Source organism: Anarhichas minor, unplaced genomic scaffold (genome assembly GCF_050575085.1).
Source record: "Anarhichas minor isolate MPS153535 unplaced genomic scaffold, ASM5057508v1 ptg000003l, whole genome shotgun sequence".
In the NCBI taxonomy this organism is placed as follows: domain Eukaryota; kingdom Metazoa; phylum Chordata; class Actinopteri; order Perciformes; family Anarhichadidae; genus Anarhichas; species Anarhichas minor.
This window is the reverse complement of record NW_027466449.1, coordinates 9,247,357-9,266,126: the sequence shown is the minus strand read 5'-3', so window position 1 is coordinate 9,266,126 and position 18,770 is coordinate 9,247,357. Positions and strand designations below refer to the sequence as shown.

Below are 18,770 nucleotides of genomic sequence, written 5' to 3'. Positions count from 1 at the left end.
AAACACAGATGAGCATTTATCAGTCACAGGATCCCGGGCTGGCATGAGGGCTGCCATTGTAACTCAGAAAGAAGATTGCTTTCCCACGTCTGGCTTTTGTACACACATTGGATGCACTTTCCCATAACTCATCTGGCAAACAGGAAGGAATCACAGACCGGATTGGATTTGTGACCCAAAACAGCTCCAATCCCATTATGCAGTGATAAATGACCCACTAGCTAGTCAGGGAGTCTTTGGGCCACAGAAAGAGGAAGAGCACAATCTACTGGAAATGATTAGAGTGAAACAGTTCTGCTCAACGGACAAGATCAATGAAACAATAGAGACCAGATTAAATCACTGGCACGGTGAGAATCACCTTGTCTGTGGAGGAGGTCAGTAGAGCTGGCTGGTCGAGAGGTGGGGATAGAGAGGAAGAAGTAGCATGTCCCGTTGTTGACCACGGGGACCTTGGTGTTGGTTGGTGTTGACATCGACACCACAGCAGAGTGGCTCACTGCCGGCCCTGGTTCTGTGAGAACCGCTGTTGTTTTTACTTATTGTGTTCCTCTGTACGCACACACAAATGCATATGAGTTAGCCTGGCATGGCATATGAATCCTATTCTTGCATTTATGTGTACAGTATGTTTGTCAGAAAAAAAAGAAGGATTTTTGTGTCTATTTCCTAAACACATACAGATGTATGTTGTGGTTGGCCTACGATTCCGGTGTTATGGTCTTTATTGTCTATCTTTATGTGGGGGGGTAGGCCTCTGGAGCAGAGGGTTACATAAATGACGGATGAGCGAAACACCAGATGCACTCATACAAATACATGCATGCGTGCAGGCACGCACATCTCTGTTCATGTGGAGGCCGAAAAGCAGGCAAACATTTCCCACAGCCAACCGCTAAGAGATACTGTATTAATCAACCAAATCTGCCAACAACAATAAAACAGTCTATAGGGATGAGAACTGATGCTGTATATTAACTAGTAACAACAGCATCCATTTTAAACATCATTTTATTTAAAAAGTACACAAACAGGACCAATATCGTTCAATAAGGCAAAGCTCAAATATTAACAACCACTCACATCAGAGGACTCAAAAAATCTCATAGTCACAGTTTATGGGTACCACTTGCAAATCATAAATAAAATTATTTTTTTTCTTCATATAGACTATAACTTGTTTTTTCCCATCATGAAAAAAAGATCATTGACAAACATTATATTACTACCCCGGCCACATATAATCATCTTCATCTTCAGTATTTTTTATTTTTTTTCAATCTTCAGAATCATTATTGTCCATTCAAATTCAGAGTGAGCCAGGGAGAGGTGCACCTGTCTCTCTCCAACCGGGTGTTACGTGGCTGTAATGCCCAGTTCCAAGTCCAGCTACAGACCCCAGCCCTTAGCTGCAACCTAAGAGGAGTGAACATAGTGGTGTGAATGTCAGTGGGTTTTACTGGATCACTTGTGCAATTTTTAAGCTACTATGTGCATTGTTGGCATTAGTACTATGTTCCTAACTTTGTATCTCCCCAATGACCTCTCCGTGCAGCTCATGTGATATTGCAAAAGCACTGTAATGATGACTAATTAGAAGCCGTAATAGCTATCTATTAACAGTCCTTTCATACAGGTGTCGTGTAGGGAGGTACCTCAGGGCTAGGGGCTTTGTTGGAGGTGAGTTGGAATTGGGCACAGTTTTATAAGGGGCAGGAGTGTTTTTTTCTGTGGCATTGTTGCGGTTCTTTTGCATGCCGAGTCAAGCGGATCCAAGTGAAGTTCTGGATGGAGAGGCTTCGCCAGCTCTGGTCACCTGGGGAACAGCGCTAGGAAGACGCAGAGCAGTGTTGCTGCGAGAGACGGGGTGAGACCCGCAGCTCCTCCACACTCCATTGAGTTCTCCTGAAGAAAAGTAGGGGGGGGAGGGGGTGTCAAGCTATGAACATATATGGAATATTTTAATAAAACACAAAAGCGGAATTTGCAGGGGATTTATTATGACAGAAAGTACTATCATTGTGAGTGAACTGTGTGCGTGCAGTATCTGTGTATGTGGAGTGAATACCTCTGGGTGAAAAGGGTGACAGGTATCTGGGCGCCTCCTGTCCTTTTGCATCTTCAACCTCTCGCACTTGAGAGACTCATTATGTGCAGCTGAAGTTAAGTCAATAACAGACAATGTGTACCCTCTGCAGGGGGTTTTCCTGCTGGAGTGTGTTTCTTGTTTATAAAGCAAAGGCAGTAATACTTTTGTGCACAGCACAGTGTGCATATAGGAAAAAAGCAGACCGAGTAATATCTGATGAGTTTTCTTTTGTTGCAGGCTTTATGCTACAGTAAGCGCTCCACAACAAAATGAACAGTGGTGTATGTGTACATACAGTGGGACTGTACTGCATACAATTTAGATACATATTGTAGGAGAATCCAGCTCAAGCTGACTCCACTCTGAGCTGTGTCTGCTATTGATCAGTATCTCATCGCAGCGTGGGCTGTTGTGTAACACAGTCCAAACACAGACCCCCACGGACACAAGGACACACACACACACACACACACACTCACCATTTTGGAAGGAGGTGAGAGCTCTGAACAGGGGCAATATATTTCTACCATGCACTATCGAAGGAGTTTATTGAGCTGACCACAGCTCAGTTGTGGAGGAAACATTAATCTGCTTTATTTAATTAAGTTAAAAGTGACCCCTAGAAAGTGGGTAATATTGCTAACAGTGACACATTGGGACTCACAACCACAATCTATTGAGGCAATAACACAGCTATCTGATAATAAAGCAAGTGGTTCTGATAAAATCAGTGCTGAGCACCTTAAGTTTGCAAGTCCAAAGGTTGCAGCAGTTAATGCAATGTAATTGGTTTGTTGTCTGTTACTTTTGTATCATATATTATATATATTATATAAATACTAATGAGAAATCTGAAATCTACTAATTTATTTGTGTCTTCTGAAGGGTTCCCAGAACACAATTATCACGCTTCTGTCACATCCATGTTTTAGTGTTGTGCAATACCAGCTGCCCCTGTGGAAACATTATGATAACTTTCTTTTATAAAAAGGTGGCAATTGTTCATTTTTATGTATGTATTGTTGCTTGTGTTGTGTGTTTTTCTGACAGACTTTGAGTTTGTCAGTAAAGATGAACTGTACTGAAAAGCACTGTGAAACAGACTTCTAGTAGAGTGTTGTCTCAAAGCCTTTAGATCTTGACCCTCATAATGCTCTCATCTCTTTCATTACCAAAAGGGCAGAGGGCCAACAAACTCCCCAAAGACCTCCCCACAAATTAAAATGCCCTTTGCTATTTACATCCCTGCAACATTGTTGGACACGTAGTGGTTATAACTACAGGATTGTGCCACTGGAGCTTATGAGGTGGAGGAGAATAGACTTCCATATTAAAACAACATAATCCGGTGATATTGTTATTTCTATACCAGTCTTTGGCCATTGAAGGATATACATGATTTCGATGGGGTCCATGGTGATTGGCTCAAACATGCTGCAGTCACACTTGTTGTCCACCACCACCATGAAGAGATTACTGCTGGGGATCTGCTGGATCACAAAGGACCTGCCAATCACAGCACAGAAACACAAAGAATATGAGGAAGGAAGAAGAGAGAGGGAGCAAGGGAGGATTGAGAGTTGAATTGGCAAGTAGACAAGGCGCATGGGCATGATGTACATTTCCATGTGTGTCAGAGGATTTACATTATGAGTGTTCACATTCCCCCCTGGTGGAGGGGAGATGCACTAACCGCCAGCTATCAATAAACATACAGAGACATCGACAGACACACATCGACAGACACGCATATAATATGCACACATACTTCTTCTCCAACTCACTCCATCCCCTTCTCTTCATAATTTTTCTCCCTAGCTCCCCTTTTGTCTTTGGTTATATCCTATCCAAGTCGAGCACCAATGAAGTGTTGCCCAATATAAAACATTGTGAAGGGAGACAAATGGGAACCACAATTTTGTGCTCATAGCTTCTCATGGTTGTGGTTTACTGGCCTGAGAGATCAGACCTCGCCTCAGCGTCCTGGCCGGTGATTTATGACCGTGGATAAGCTTTATGAAGAAGAGAGGTCGTAAAGATGATCTCTTATTTCTGTATCTTTTGCTTCTCTCCCTCCCTCTACTCTACACACAGCTGGTTGAATTATCAAGTTCACCGTGAGGCTTTTATCAGACACGTATGAGAACATGCACGTTTGACTGAAAGGACACACACAAATGCAGAAATACACGCATACATTTTCTCAACTCTTGTGAAGGAGGAAGTAAGGCAGAGAGGGAAAGAGCTGGCAGATCAAAACAGACCTAGGAATATCTCCATCCTTACAAATTCAATAAAATGACCAATTTAATCAGACCACAACCCCTAAGCAGCACCAATTCACCGCATTTTAATTCCACCATGACTAACCAAACCAGCCCAGCAAATAGGTCAAGCCAGTTCCAATCAGGGTAAATTGGGATCTGCTGATGTTTAATAATCCATGCTCACCCTTGCACAGTGCTGGGCAGTCCCAGCTCAGCCCACTGACAGAAAGCAGAGCGAGTGTTCCTGGAGAAAAGACTTAAACACATCCCGACAGCACAGCTGCTGGCCTTGAACATACCCGGTGTTGGGAAAAGGAGCACTACACCGCTTATGAAGGCTTTTCAACACACACAAGAATGTGTATGATGGGCGACTGTGGCTAAGTGGAGAGCAAGGTAGTCCTTCAATTAGAGGATCGGTGGTTCGATCCCCGGCTCCGCTAGTCACGTGTCGGTGTGTTCTTGAGCAAGACACTTAACCCCAAAATGCTCCCGTAGCTGTGCCTACAGTGTAGAAATGTGATAGAATCTGAATTGTAAGTCGCTTTGGATAAAAGCGTCTAAATGACTGTAGTGTAATGTAATATAGAGACAGACCGTCATGCATACTCTCTGTCTCTCAGAAGCACACAGGCAGTAACGACATCCAATACGTTTCTCTGAGTAATGACAGAGAGTGACAGTGAGTGACACAGAGACCCATAAAGATAAGGCAGTAACAGGGAAAGAAATCAGGAGTTAGACAGATGTGTAATATAAAGCTGATGTACTATAGGAAAAGACACGCACAAAGACGTGGTGACAGATCATGGCTCCTTATCTAAGTTCTGACAAAACATATCACACAATCTGTAGCTGAAGCTGACAAAAGAATAGCACTGCATAACATGAAGGAAAATGTTCTACCTTTGGAGAGCCAGCTGTACTGAAGGTCGTTGGAGCTAACATAATAACATTTCACAACACATTATGCTTAACATGTGCTTTGCTTTTGAAGCAGAACTGAGGCAAATTTTTTTTCTACCTTTCGTGGTAAAATGTGTCCATGCTCAGCGGCTAAATGCAATATTATTTGTGTGTCCTGTAGAGAGTGTTCACAATTTTCCAATAATTTAATTGTTGCATAACTTAACCATAACCATAACAGCATGTGTATGGTTTTCAGAAATATCTGTCATCCCAGTTGGGAAATTTGACCAGTAATTGGTGTGTCTAATTTAAGAATGACTAATTCAATAAAATCTCACCAAACAGACTGGAGAGTTTTCAGAGCAATGCTGTCATTTTATTTTCATTTCTTTCATTACTTTTGGGGAAACTGGGCGTCATGATTCCAGTATTCTCATTTTAAGCCTTTTTTTTCCACATTTTACATGATTCTAATATACAGTATATATTCAGAGGGGCTCGATTAAAGGTTTTTAAATTATTTGTGGATTTTTAAATTGCGGCAGCAGTTGGCGCAAATTCAGCATAAAGGTCCTAAATGAGTAACAAATTACATTAAAACATTGCAATATAAAAATTTAATAAAAAATATGAAATATGTCATAAAAAAATGGACAATTGGATTTAATTATAAAAGTTAAATCTTAAATTGTACACAATTATTCCTTCTGCATATAAAATAGGAACTTAATTTAACATGTAATATCAAAAAAAATTGCTGGTTCCATAAAGACTGCGACACCGATTTCTTTTTTTACTGTTCTCAAATACTGTCTGCTAAATACCACGTCTCTGATGCAACCGGGGCACTAAAATATGTTTATAGTAAGTCGGGAGTGACAGTATGATAATATAAACAAATATTTCAGCAATACCATAATTATTAGTGCGACAGGGATAAAGACAGATGCAATTTAAGAATAAAAGCACGTCTACACGTCTGACTGTAGCGCCGAAGCTGTAGCTCATTGCAACTTTGAAATTCTCTCTTTTGCTCGTCTGGGGCGGTCAAGAAAAAATAAAGGAGCATGTGGTCGCTAATAGTCCCCTTGAAGACTTTCTCTGGTTAGAGACATGACACACTCTTCGTCCTACATCTCATGTTACAGTCTAGAGAGGTTGGCTATGCATTAATGGAGGTTAAATCATCTTATAGGGCCACTTAAGCTATTATAGCATTCACTAGATATCAGGAAGTAATGGACAAATACAAATACTGACATCACATGCACACACAGTCAAAATACAGTAAAGAGAAGTTTAACAGGCAAAAGCTTAGAGTATATTTCCTAGAGTATTAAGCACACACACGTGTCCCAATGAAAATATGAGAGAAAGGCCTCAGTCAGCCTGTAACGCGAAACAGATGTTTATCACCAATATCCTCTATTACTAATGTGAGCTATAAAATTCCATATAAACCAAATAAAAACTCCATTTTACTTTGTCAAATTCATTGTGCTTTAAAAAAGATTTATTTGAAGGCGACATGTTGCTCAGAGCACACAGGCCTGCCCGCTAATCCCAGTTCTGGTGTCATCATTGGAGATGAGGCCATTCTTCTCTGACGCCCGCCCGTGTGTGCGGGTGTGTGTAAGACAGTGTGTGTGTGTATACACAGTATGTGAGTTTGGTAGTGTGACTGCATCCCCAACCGCATTTTACTCCTAGCACCCAGGGCAGTGGTTACCCTGCTGACCTTGTGGGGCTGTACCGGCAGCAGACACACAAGGAAAACACACCCACACACACTCACAGGGTTCTGAGCCTCCCTGGCAGTTCCACAGCTGGGAGCAATGAAGGGCCCATTGGAGGGATCCAGAGAACACCCCACAATTGCCTGACAGAAAAGCCCAAATTGTTAAAGGGGACCACACTCATTTTCCCATTTTTAAAGGAAGCCTTTTTTTTTTCCACCCCTCTCCCTCATCTCTAAATGCCTTGTATATCAAATTGCCGGAGAAGAGAGAGTGAGTGTCTGCGTGTGTGTCTCTGATGGATTGCCGGGATAAAAGTGTTTTCAGCAGACAACAAATGATTTAAATGTGTTCCTCATTATCAGGGATTACAGAGATAAAAAATACTATGCCAAGATGAGAGTTAACAGGATGATTCATTTTTCATTGTTAGGTTGTTTTATGGAATGTAGTGGCCCGCTGATATCCGAGGTGTGTTACTGAACAGTAGACGGATATTGAGATTGTTGTTGTTACTGTGTTGTTGATGCGTGTTCACATGTGTCTGCGTGTGTGTGCGTTTCATACTTGATGCAGCCGTCACAGTCAACGTTGCCCATGTTCTCTTTGATGGTTCTCTCGGAGACGAAGGCCGGGTACTCCGTGTCACATGGTACCTGCATGGATCGACCCCTCCGCTGAGCTGAAAGCAGAAAGAGAGAGAGAGAGAGAGAGAAAGAAAACGAAATTGGGTGAGGTAGTCATGGAAAGGCTATTTGAAAGTCAAATACATATTTAAAATATGTAAATGCAAATAGATTGAAAGCAAACAGTTAAACACACCACATCCTTGTAAATATACAAGTTTGAAAGAAAGCAGCACTTCTGAACCAGAGTTGACTCTTGTCCTGCTGGAGATATTTGCAGTGTGAATCTGTGCCAGACATTTATGCAAAATTGCTAGAACTCTCCTGCCACCCAGAGGTTTAAAACAATGCTACATGATTGAAGGGGGGGGGGGGGGGGGGGGGGGGGGGGGGCTATGTAATTCTAATTTGTTTATTAAATCTAAACATTTAGAAACATGCGGGTTGTATTCATTTATTTATTAAGTTGAGCTTTTTCAAGGTGGTCTTCACACATTTTTTTTACGAAACAGTTTTCTAAAGATGGTGGATTATGTGTGTGATTTCAATGGAGAAGTTTAATTACTGGATGTCAGCAGTGCAGTATCATTGTGTGAAAAGAAATGACAATGTGTGTGCTGTTGTATATAAATTATAAGCTTGTGAGAAATGCAGCCTACATGTATAAACGTCTGGGATTAGTTCTGGCTGAGAGGCTGTGTAGATTGGGTTACAGGCTGCTAAATTGGGGTGTTTCAGCTGTGTGTCACAGGTCTGTGTCTCTATTGTAAAAAGATATAGAAAGTGCTGCTAAGACCTGAGGCTAGCCAGCTGTGAAATTGTCTTGACTGCTTGGCGAGCAGCGATGCCCAGCTTCACTTCATTCGGGATAAGAGTGTGCAAGGAAAGCATTTTATCGACTCTCATTTTGTGGTTCTTTCCCTCTCTCCCCTCCCTCACATTCACACACGAAATATTTTCATATTAGTTTTGGCTAGAATTAATACCACTATATGATGCTGCTTAGTGAGGCTTTAATTTCAGACAGGCAAACTGTATTCAACACACCATAAAGTATAAGGCATCACAGCTTTCATAGCTTGGCGGTAATCACATGAGAATGTGCGTGAGTTTGTTGAAGAAAGTGACACAGAAAAAGAAAGGTTGAGACATAAAACCAGAGAAGGAGAGACAGATAGACTGAGTGAGAAAAAAGAAAGAAAGAGAAGCCTTTTGCCTTCTGTTACGAAGCGGATATTGCTTCCCACCACTACCAATATGACATACACCCGTACAGATCATAAAACCATCAAGTACAACCCCCTCTGGACACACAAACAAATACAAATGTGTGCAGACAAACTCACTCACACACACACACACACACACACTCACAGTCTCTCACACTGGGGTCAGTTGAGGCAATCACGTGTTCTGCCATTGTTTTTACACTAGGTTTTGGATTGTGCCTTTTTATTCTGTTTTTCCAGTGGTCACACTGACTCAGACTGAGAGGAAATGGAGGGGAGATGGTGAAGATGAAGACAGGAGGTCAGTGTTGAGGACACTGGTTGTTTACTCTGTACGCAATGAACTTTGTTCCATGTGCACTAAGAAAACCCCCCAAAAAAACAGCATTTTGATGATCATTCTACAAAACATTAATGTTTTTATGGGCAGATGTAAGATTGAAAATTGCTTAATTTCCTTTTTTCGTCTTTGCGAGACAGGAAAGTTAACTGCAAAAACTATTATTAAAAAAACACATGTTTCAGAAACTGGAAAATTAGGTGTTATTCATTTAATGCTGCACATGGTAATGCTGAGGTATAAGCCTTGGGCTGAAACACAATTACGTTAACTTTAAATAGTTGATGATTAGGAACTATGAGATCCATAAGGACCTGTCTGTGTTTACAGTGCTTTAAATGACATGAATTGCAAGAATAACAAAATCTGAGAAAATTCAGAGAAAATTGTTTTTTGGTCTTATTTTTGTTTGTTTTGCAGCGGACAATATCTTTCTTTATCTCTCTGACAATGGACAAGTGTTTTAAATTATTAAATATAATTTTCTTTTTTTTTACTTTTCATTTTTGTTTCTGAATGTTGAAAATTTAGCACCATAATGAAATAAATGAATTAATAAATAAAAACACAGACCCATTTGACATGTAATGAAAGCCTGTAATGGGTGCTGCAAGTTAGAATTTTGATTCCAGCAAAAATCTATTGTTTTATTTTTACAACAATATTTGTAAAATAAATAAATAATATATTGAAAAAATGCAAATCATAGCAATTAACAATTAGAAAAACGTACAGTAAGAATAATAATCCTGATTCTTTCTATATCCGTAGTATAATTATTGATTCGATATTGTTAATTGAGAATCAAAAAAAATGTAGCACTCAATGTATCTAATTATTATATTATAATGAGCTGTTTTCAACTTCAACAGACAATCGAAATAAATATGAAGAGCGGTGCTGTGTGCATGCCCGAAGCCATATGTATTAGGAATGTATATAATGTTGTTTGCATATAAACTATTATTCAATTAGAGTACAAGCTGCATACTTTTATATGAGTGCGCCCATGTGTGACTGCTTCAGACACACAGAGAGAGAATGAGCAGATAACCAAAGAGTGTGCTCTTACCTTTAGCTGTGAGGTCAGAGTACCACCAGCTGTACAAGTTGAACTCCACCAGGAATCTAAATATGGATAAGACATCGACCATAACAATACACTCCAACACATGCTTATATAATACACACTGCTACACTCTGCACTGAATCTTAACCACTTTTTACCTACATCACAAAGGTTTCTCAAGAAATACATTCAGGGAAATTATCTATTTTCCCAAAAGATCAACAAGCAATTTAGTTTTAGAAGGAACCACGGTATAGATATGAATTTTTCTCTCATTGCCATTTATCCATTTTGCATTCCATCAAGTTTATATGTTTCTAAAATGCCTCAAAGTCATTCATTCCAATTAAACACAAAACACTTCTTCAAGAAGTGAGTATAAAATATCCGCGGGAAGTTCTCAATTATTGGTGTGCAGGTCGTCTTTTATTGATCTTTCATTTTGTGTTTCTGGATGATTTGGTTATTTTCTCCCTTTAGTTCTGACCTTACACAGATAAGTTCACTCACTCATATGTGACTATTTATATTTTAATTCTATCTTAAGAAAAACATCAATTTAAAATGAGAAACATAAATCAAAAGATCATTATATTTCAAAGACACATAATTGCCTGCACTGTGACCGGCTGTAAAATTAGCACTGACAACTCTATCCTCACATGATGCACTGCGGCGACAACAGACCACCCAGGAAGACTCCGCAACCAAAACATGGCATCACAGGACTATCCGTGCTACAGGAAACATCAGGTAGCCATTACTGCTCATGATCACCGATGATCAAGCCAACGTGCATGTGGAGGGACTCGTAAACAATCATACAGTTTATATATAGCCACATACACACATTGACAGGAGAGGCCACCATACACGTCCTCAACAGCATATGTATGCAGTAGGCATACGCTATTACAGACAAAAGACACTCTGACATACACAGAAGTCTTACATGACAAGCTCAGTCAGGATCCACTTCACGATTGAGAAGAAAGCAAAGTAAGGCTAAAGAAAAGAAAGAAAGAGGAAACATTGATTAGACACATAAACATACAATACACGGCCCCAACGTTGCATCGCGTGGAGTGCAACGAGGTTAAACGGAGTGTAAAGAAATGCAGTACTCACATCCAACAGTGTGTGTCCACTGTCACTACTTTCTGAAAAAACCCAACATAGAGCCTGGTAGTCATACAGAGTGACCCTGAGAAGATAAAGGTGGAAAAGTGAGGACAGAGTACAGAGAGTGAGACAGAGACATAAAAGACATAAGAAAAATTGAACTTAAGATAGATTGAATGTTTTTTATCGAAACACAATGCATTTGTCAGTGAGATATAGCCCAGATAAGTTGATATACGTCTTGATTTACACGTTAGCTGTACTATAACATGCTTGCGGGGCTTTTTGGACTGCTGTGTGGGAACAGGAAGGAAGGCTCTGCTTTAACCAACACTTTACCTACGGATAATATATTAGATGGATGTGGCGAGAACGGGAAAAGGAAAGCAACTGAAAGTCGAGAGCTCCCTGAGAGGTTCCTCAAAGTGATGTAGGAAGGTGTGTGCGTGTGTGTGTAGATGATTTGGGGGGATATTTGAGGGGGATATCAGAGGATTTAAGGGCTTAGTAGACCCTGAGGGTGTGAGGTCTCGGTCTGTCTGGGTGAGGTTATTCAAGGGGTTCCTAACACACACATAAACACACACACATACACACTGTGTGCTCTTTCTCATAGCCTGTGGACAAGTTCCTATATACTTGACATGTGCATGTGTGTGATGTCTGAGTGGGCCCAGTCTATCCGCAGCCCTGGGCGATGTTCAAACCTCAGTCACAGTACCGGTGACACACACAGCTCCAACACACCGCCAGGAACCAATTAGCACTAAGCCAGGCCACATAATGGTGTTAGCAGCAAACTTAGACCAATGCAATATCTGTCTATGAGTATGAGTATAAGGTGTGTGACTGCTGTATATGAGTGTGGGTGTGCCAGCCTTTATTTACTTTGCATGGGAGCATAACATCACGTTCAATATTTTTATTGATTTCCCTTTTTATTGCTTGTTTGAAAAGATGGATAATCCAAAAGACTGAAATAATGGGTCTTCATCTGCAGCCTTGATGCTGATGGATAAATCCAAGCTGGCAGCTTGGTGTAAACTTTAAGTGGCACACTTTTTTTGTTTCTTTTATCAAGACAAAAACGGTGCTGCAACTTAGCACATTAATTCTCCACAGATGGCACTGGGTTTGGACAGATCACACTGGATTCATTAGTGTTAGGATATATAAGCTATATTACACATGCTAATACTTAACCAACCGTTCATATTATTCATTCATCATCATACATCGGCCTTCATTGGAAACAATCTCTCATCATCCAACATTAAAGATTCAGTGAAAGTACTTGTAGCCTCTTTGTTTTGATGAGTGGGACTGTAAACCGAAGCTGTTAGCTTTTGAGCTTCATCCTTATGATAAACAGGCGTGGTTGTCTACTTGTGCGATGATTTGCCACCTATGATTATTATGTACTGAGACAGCATAGCTGAAATCTCCTCACCCATTTCCCGAAGGCGGAACTGCAGTGCTGGAAATGTGCTTTTTAAGCTTCTGCAACCACGGTCTTTAAAGGTTCAACAAATGCTGGACCATACCAGTTTGATTCCACAGTCAAACTACAAAATATGTCTGTGACTGATTCTCTGTATTTCTACTCTGAAATACTGGGAAAGTTATCCTCCAGGGTTAAATTTCTAAATTAATTGCAGAAAGTCGCCACCCACTGCTCCTGGCGTTTTCCAGGAGACAAAGCTCCACAACAAGCAATATCTGTGTGAATGTGTCTACGTGTGTGCGTCTGTGTCTGTGTGTGTGACTTCAAGTTTCTCCTAATTCCTCCGTTTCAGGAAAGGATTTGCTGTAATCCCCTAACGGAGAACTCTGCTGAGCAAGGGGTCGGAGTTCAGCGCTGAATAGCTCAACACGATTGGCCAAGTTAAGAGCTGTCAGCGCGAGGGAAGACATGCTCTCATTCTGTGGCCTGCCTGATATTATGCACATACATTTACACGTACTCATACATACACTTGTGCTAAGTACACACTCAAACAACCACACAAGTGCAGTTTGCAAAACTTACCTCTTGAAAGAGCCCATCTGCAGAAGCTTACTCATTACAGCCCCCTCTGCTTCGCCAAAGAATTTTCCTGTCTGAGAAAGTTGATTTTATTTAATAAAACTAAAATGACCACCTCACTGTTGTATGCCTCCATGTCTGTCCAAAATGCCATCACTTCATCTTATTTCTACCCTTTCAGACATTCATGTGAATTTGTCATAATTAGCACATGAATTCTTGAGTTATGGCCAAAAACGTGTTTTGTTTAGTCACTCTAACCTTTGACCACCAAATTCTATTCAGTTCAACCTTGAGTGCAAGTGGACATTTGTGCCAAATTTGAAGACATTTGCTCAACGTGTTCCTGAGAAATCATGTTCACTATGGGACGGACATGACCAACAAAAACGAATCAGTTCATCTCTGAGTCCAGGCGTCCGTCTGTACATACATACGGCCATGGCTGGTGTGCGGAGGCATAACAAGTCATAACAAAATGGTTCAACACCTTAAAACTATATGATTATAATGCTTGAAGCTCTTACAGGTACAAAAGTGGACACAAGTCCAGATCGCATTTGATACCAGAAACCTTTAATTGCCAAACCCTAAAGCACACAGACAACACCGCACAAAGCTAGGGACAGAACTAAGAATGAAATCTCCCACACATAAAGACATCATTACAGTTTCTGCAAAAAGAACAACAATCTCATTGTTGATTTAAGCTGATCTGTGTGCTATGCCCCGCCTCCCCTCTCCATCATTTTCCTTACCACGAGGTGATATTTAAAAATTGTTTGTTTGGATTTCTTAACATTCAAGAAGCTTGATAAATCAAAAGTGTTGTCCATTTTCTGTATGAATTAATTGTTTCAACATAGGGCCCAATGTGATCCAAGACTTACACAGTCACATGCCTGACATCCTGCCTGTCCAAAGTGCTGCAAACCAGGTGATGCCACAGGGATAAAGCTATCAAACCATTAGCATCCATTAGCCATATCAGACACAGGACATGGTGGGTGAACTACACCCTCCATCTCTCCACATGCTAATAGTGTTGACACCTGGGAGGCAGAGAATCCCAACATCTACCTCTGACACTCCTACTAGAAATGACACTGCCTAGTAGATCCTCCAGCTCACCCGGACCTACTGACTACTTTAATGTATCACATCACTGTTACCTTGATGGTCGGTGATCTCTACATAACAACAACTAGATGAAACAACTTGACAAGAGGAACCCAAAATGCTCCGTCACCTCTAAATTAAGATCAAATAAAGTAAGCAAGTAAGTAACAGAAAAGAACAAGCAGAAGAAGGGCAGCGACAGCCAGCGGACTGGCTTCTAGATGACACAAAGCCAGAGTGACAGCATGTCTGGGGACATCTAAGCAGAGGGTAGGCTATATGCTAGGGCAGCACCATGTCTCCTTGAGAGCAGTCTAGGCAACAATATGACTGTGATGCAGGGAAAATATTTGAATTATAATAGGAAAACAAATGCAAGAGGTACAGTAGATTTGCACTGACTCAGTCCACTCTGATGTAATCTGACTTCAAATAAATTATAGACTCTCATTTGACACAAACCCAATTGTGTTCATAGCCTACTGTTGCTGGTGTCAGAACAAGCTATTGCGCTAATAGCTCCTCTTAAATTAAAATAGCATCAAAATGTCCCTTGTTTTTTTTGCTTGCAGGAAATTAGCTATGATTGTTATGCAATCTTTAACATTAATCTTGCATGATCTGGCTCTATACGTGTATGTGTCTCTTTGTGTGTCAGTGTCTTACCAGAGTATAGTCCTCTGCTACCAGAACAAAGCCGTTGTTGTCAATGAGGTAGCAGTTAATGTTCTGTTAAATATAAAACAAAGTGTTCAAGCATTTGTAAGAAGTAAAAGTGACAGAATAGTGTATGGTTGATGGAGAAAAGGAAGGCTGACCAACCTCATCATCACAGCTTATGGAGCATTTCCCATCTAATGCTGCACACTGTACGATAAAAACAATACATCTGCATTGTGTATCTGGGTGTCACACCAAATATTTAGGCTGTTTATAGATTCATTCTTTTGTCAGCTGAAAACCTTTACTGCCTTCCAAAGTCGTTTTTGAATAAATAAATGGAATGAAACAGACTGGTGACCTTTAAATGTTGAAAGTTCAACCAAACAATTTGTGGTATACATGTGAATATGTAAGCATGCAGGATGTGTGTTTATGCATGTGTACCTGTCTGCTGGCTGTCCAGAATTTCTTCTGAAAGAACTCCAGTTTCATCTGGATGCCCACAGCTGAAAGAGAGACGACACAGTCACAGAGACGTAGCGACTGGACATGTGTGTTCAAGTGCAAGTTCACTGTGATCTTTATCATAACAGAAGTAATCCTACAGGCAAGAGAGATATTATTAATATAAACACAGAGTCAAAGTGAATCTTTCATTAACCCCATACGAGGGAAAACATGCACAGACTTGTCCATTACAGTGAACCCCTGCAGGACCAAATAGGCCAAAAGGGTGACTATACACTGCATCATACATGTGTCAGCTTATATTTGTGTTGTTTAGAATACTGTAATATCTGCAGACATGTGCACTGATCGTTTAACCACACTAAAAATGCAGTTTCACACAATTCTAAACCAGACCTCTCACTGTGACCACATGAAATCCATCGAATTTCCAGAGTTGGTATACAGAGCTGCTCTTACTTCCATAAGCCTCATCCCAGCAGGTCCCTAAATGCACAGATCTCACTAGAATTCCTTGCCTGGAAAAAAATATGTCAGCTTTTTCAAAGGTGGCTGAGGAAAGATTGACACATTCACCACAGGCTTTAACTTCCCTCGTCTCCCTTTACCCCCTGCTACTAAGACTCAGAGGACCCTAGCTTTCACTCGGTGGGGGTTTGCCAAGCGTTTAGGGTCTGCAAGTCTTTCCAGGAGCACAATTTATCCAAATGCAGAGCAGTCACAGGTACTTAACTAAATGGTCAAGAATGTGGCGTTGGAATCGATTTTAAGGGGACATATCATGCTCATTTTCAGGGTCATACTTTTCATATTTTGGGTTTCTACTAGAACATCCTTCAAACATGCTTTAACATGCTTCAAAAAACACATTATTTTTATCATACTGTCTGTCTGTTTTAACGCATGTATCCTTATTTTCCTCTGAAGAATACAGGGATTCTGTGAATCTTCATTTTGCAGGTTAAAGGTGGCGGAGTACAGGATAAGTTATTCGCTCCTCCTTCGGGATTTCGACCAGCGAATGTGGAACTATTCCTAGGGTTTTCTTAAAAGCCGTCGTTGCGCCCCCTTACATACGAATCGAACCGTGTGGGATGGCACAGAGCTGTAGGTAGCGCTGATGTTTATAGTCACAGTGACGTCACGGCTGTATCACAGGCATCCCACGTGGTGCCTATGGCCCTCATCCAGTGAGATGCCAGTGATGTGGTTTAACCCAAATCTAGCACATAGGTGAGATTTTGACGTCTAACCCAAATGACACTGTTGAAATGCCATGTTGGCCATGTCATGTGTTTCAACCACACGGTGAAGTCTCAACACACATATAGATGCAGTGAGTGTGAATGTAGATAGGATCCATATAAACATGAACATCCTCACTTAAAGCTTAAAAAAAAATGCTTCAATAAATTCCAACACGTGAAGAGAGAATTATCAGTGATAAATGGTTTGCACTTCTTTTAGTGTGCTTGTGCAATTGTGCAATTGTCCAAGTTCAGTGTGCAGTGGGGTGCTGCTGTGGCCTGTTTTAGCCCTTGCCCAGAGGAACAGGTGCAGATTATCTCGTCATAAGCTTTGCCAGATCCTTTCAGCAGCCCACCATTTCTACACCCACATGGAAAACCCAGGAGGAGAGGCTAAATTAAGATGCTGGGCAACAGCAATGGAAACACACATGGTATTAAACCATGGGAGAACCTGGATCATAAAGCCACTAGAAGATACAGGATCATCTACTCTGAAAAAAGCTGAAAAAACAAAGAAGTGACTGAGAAGGAAAAAAAGATAAGGAGGTGGAAGAAGTTGTCAGAAAAATATTCTGTGGATTTTGAAACATGACACCTTCAAATAATTCAAAGATGTAATATAATAGTCAACTTCTATGAAATTGTAAAATGAATACATCTATATTCTAGGATCTGTTCAGCAAGAAAAATATTTCATGGAACCATAATACCAATACGAGCAGTACAGGAGTTTACTCTGTACAAGTGTATTAGAGGTTAAAAGTGCATTAATGTTGGCTGCTACCTGGAAGTCGGCTCAGAGCAAAAAGAGAAAAGCCCAAATCCGTCTCACTAATGCTCAGATATTTTCTGTACTATGGGGTAAAATTTAATTTCCCTCGGCATGATTTAAGAACTTGGGGGTATTTATGCCCTGAGCTGGGTTTATGAGTCCAAAGATGAAGAGACGTTAAATCCACCCCATCACCATTCTCCTATCAGTGCAATTCCAGGCAGGGAGAGATGACAACCAGTTTAAATCCTACAGATTTTTGGGATTCTAATAAGGATTGCATAAAGGTACACAGCACAAGGGTGCATTTGAGTATGTGGATGATTGTGCTCATGTACGTGCTGTAGAAAGGACAAACATAGGTGTTTCTGTTCTTTTTGAGAGTGCAGTGTATGCATCAGTTCACATCCCAGTGACGGCACCTTTAGGACAAGCATAAACCCACATTCAAGTCTCGCAATCACACAGAGCTGTCTGAGAGATTTGCAAATTTGGTGGTGCATTCCACAGCAACACAGCGCAGGGGCGGATCATGTCAAGATGCTGAGCAACATTCAGAGGATGCGCAGAACAGGAAGCTGTTGTTAAGGATGCCAGCAGTCTACAAGACCTACGCTCCAATGACTTCTCCATCCTGTGTGTTTTTGTTGAGGCAAAATTGAGACTAATCGTTGTTGCGAAATCCAAATAAAAGATTCTATTTGAAAAACATTTGGAAAAAAATGTATCTGTGTTGGACCAATTTCAAATAGCTCTCTGAACGAACCATAAGATCTAATAGAAACGTTCATTAAAATCATGCAAACCATCTTTGTAGGTTGCCCTTCGGGCTTTGATGCCACACGCATTTAATGCATCACATGAGATGCACATAGTGATAATTTATGACCAAGAGCAGGAATAGAAGGGCATGTTTTTTTTCTCTTTGATGCTTAACATTTTTAGACGTTGCAGTCTGTACACATCAACAATATGGGCTTTTAGGAAAGGTGCCATCACACATTTGAGGATGTATTTGCCTACGCAGGTGCACATGACCACTCAAGTGTGCATGTGAGTGTGGATGCTAGAGTGAATGTGAGTGT

At 40.7% G+C, this 18,770-nt stretch overlaps 1 protein-coding gene across 1 annotated transcript in view; it reads right to left on the bottom strand.

The window, feature by feature from the left end:
- Positions 1–1,042: 1,042 nt before the first annotated feature.
- The window catches only part of LOC142949638 (voltage-dependent calcium channel subunit alpha-2/delta-3-like), a 106,298-nt gene continuing 88,570 nt past the window's right edge, over positions 1,043–18,770 (bottom strand). The window contains exons 27-37 of the mRNA XM_076091395.1: positions 15,640–15,701; positions 15,355–15,399; positions 15,199–15,261; positions 13,417–13,487; positions 11,394–11,469; positions 11,218–11,270; positions 10,269–10,324; positions 7,569–7,683; positions 3,483–3,595; positions 2,069–2,151; positions 1,043–1,905 (exon numbers count right to left, since the gene is read on the bottom strand). Of these exons, the coding sequence (XP_075947510.1) occupies positions 1,813–1,905; positions 2,069–2,151; positions 3,483–3,595; positions 7,569–7,683; positions 10,269–10,324; positions 11,218–11,270; positions 11,394–11,469; positions 13,417–13,487; positions 15,199–15,261; positions 15,355–15,399; positions 15,640–15,701 (830 nt within the window). The 3' untranslated portion in view covers positions 1,043–1,812. The remainder of the gene's footprint in view (positions 1,906–2,068; positions 2,152–3,482; positions 3,596–7,568; positions 7,684–10,268; positions 10,325–11,217; positions 11,271–11,393; positions 11,470–13,416; positions 13,488–15,198; positions 15,262–15,354; positions 15,400–15,639; positions 15,702–18,770) is intronic.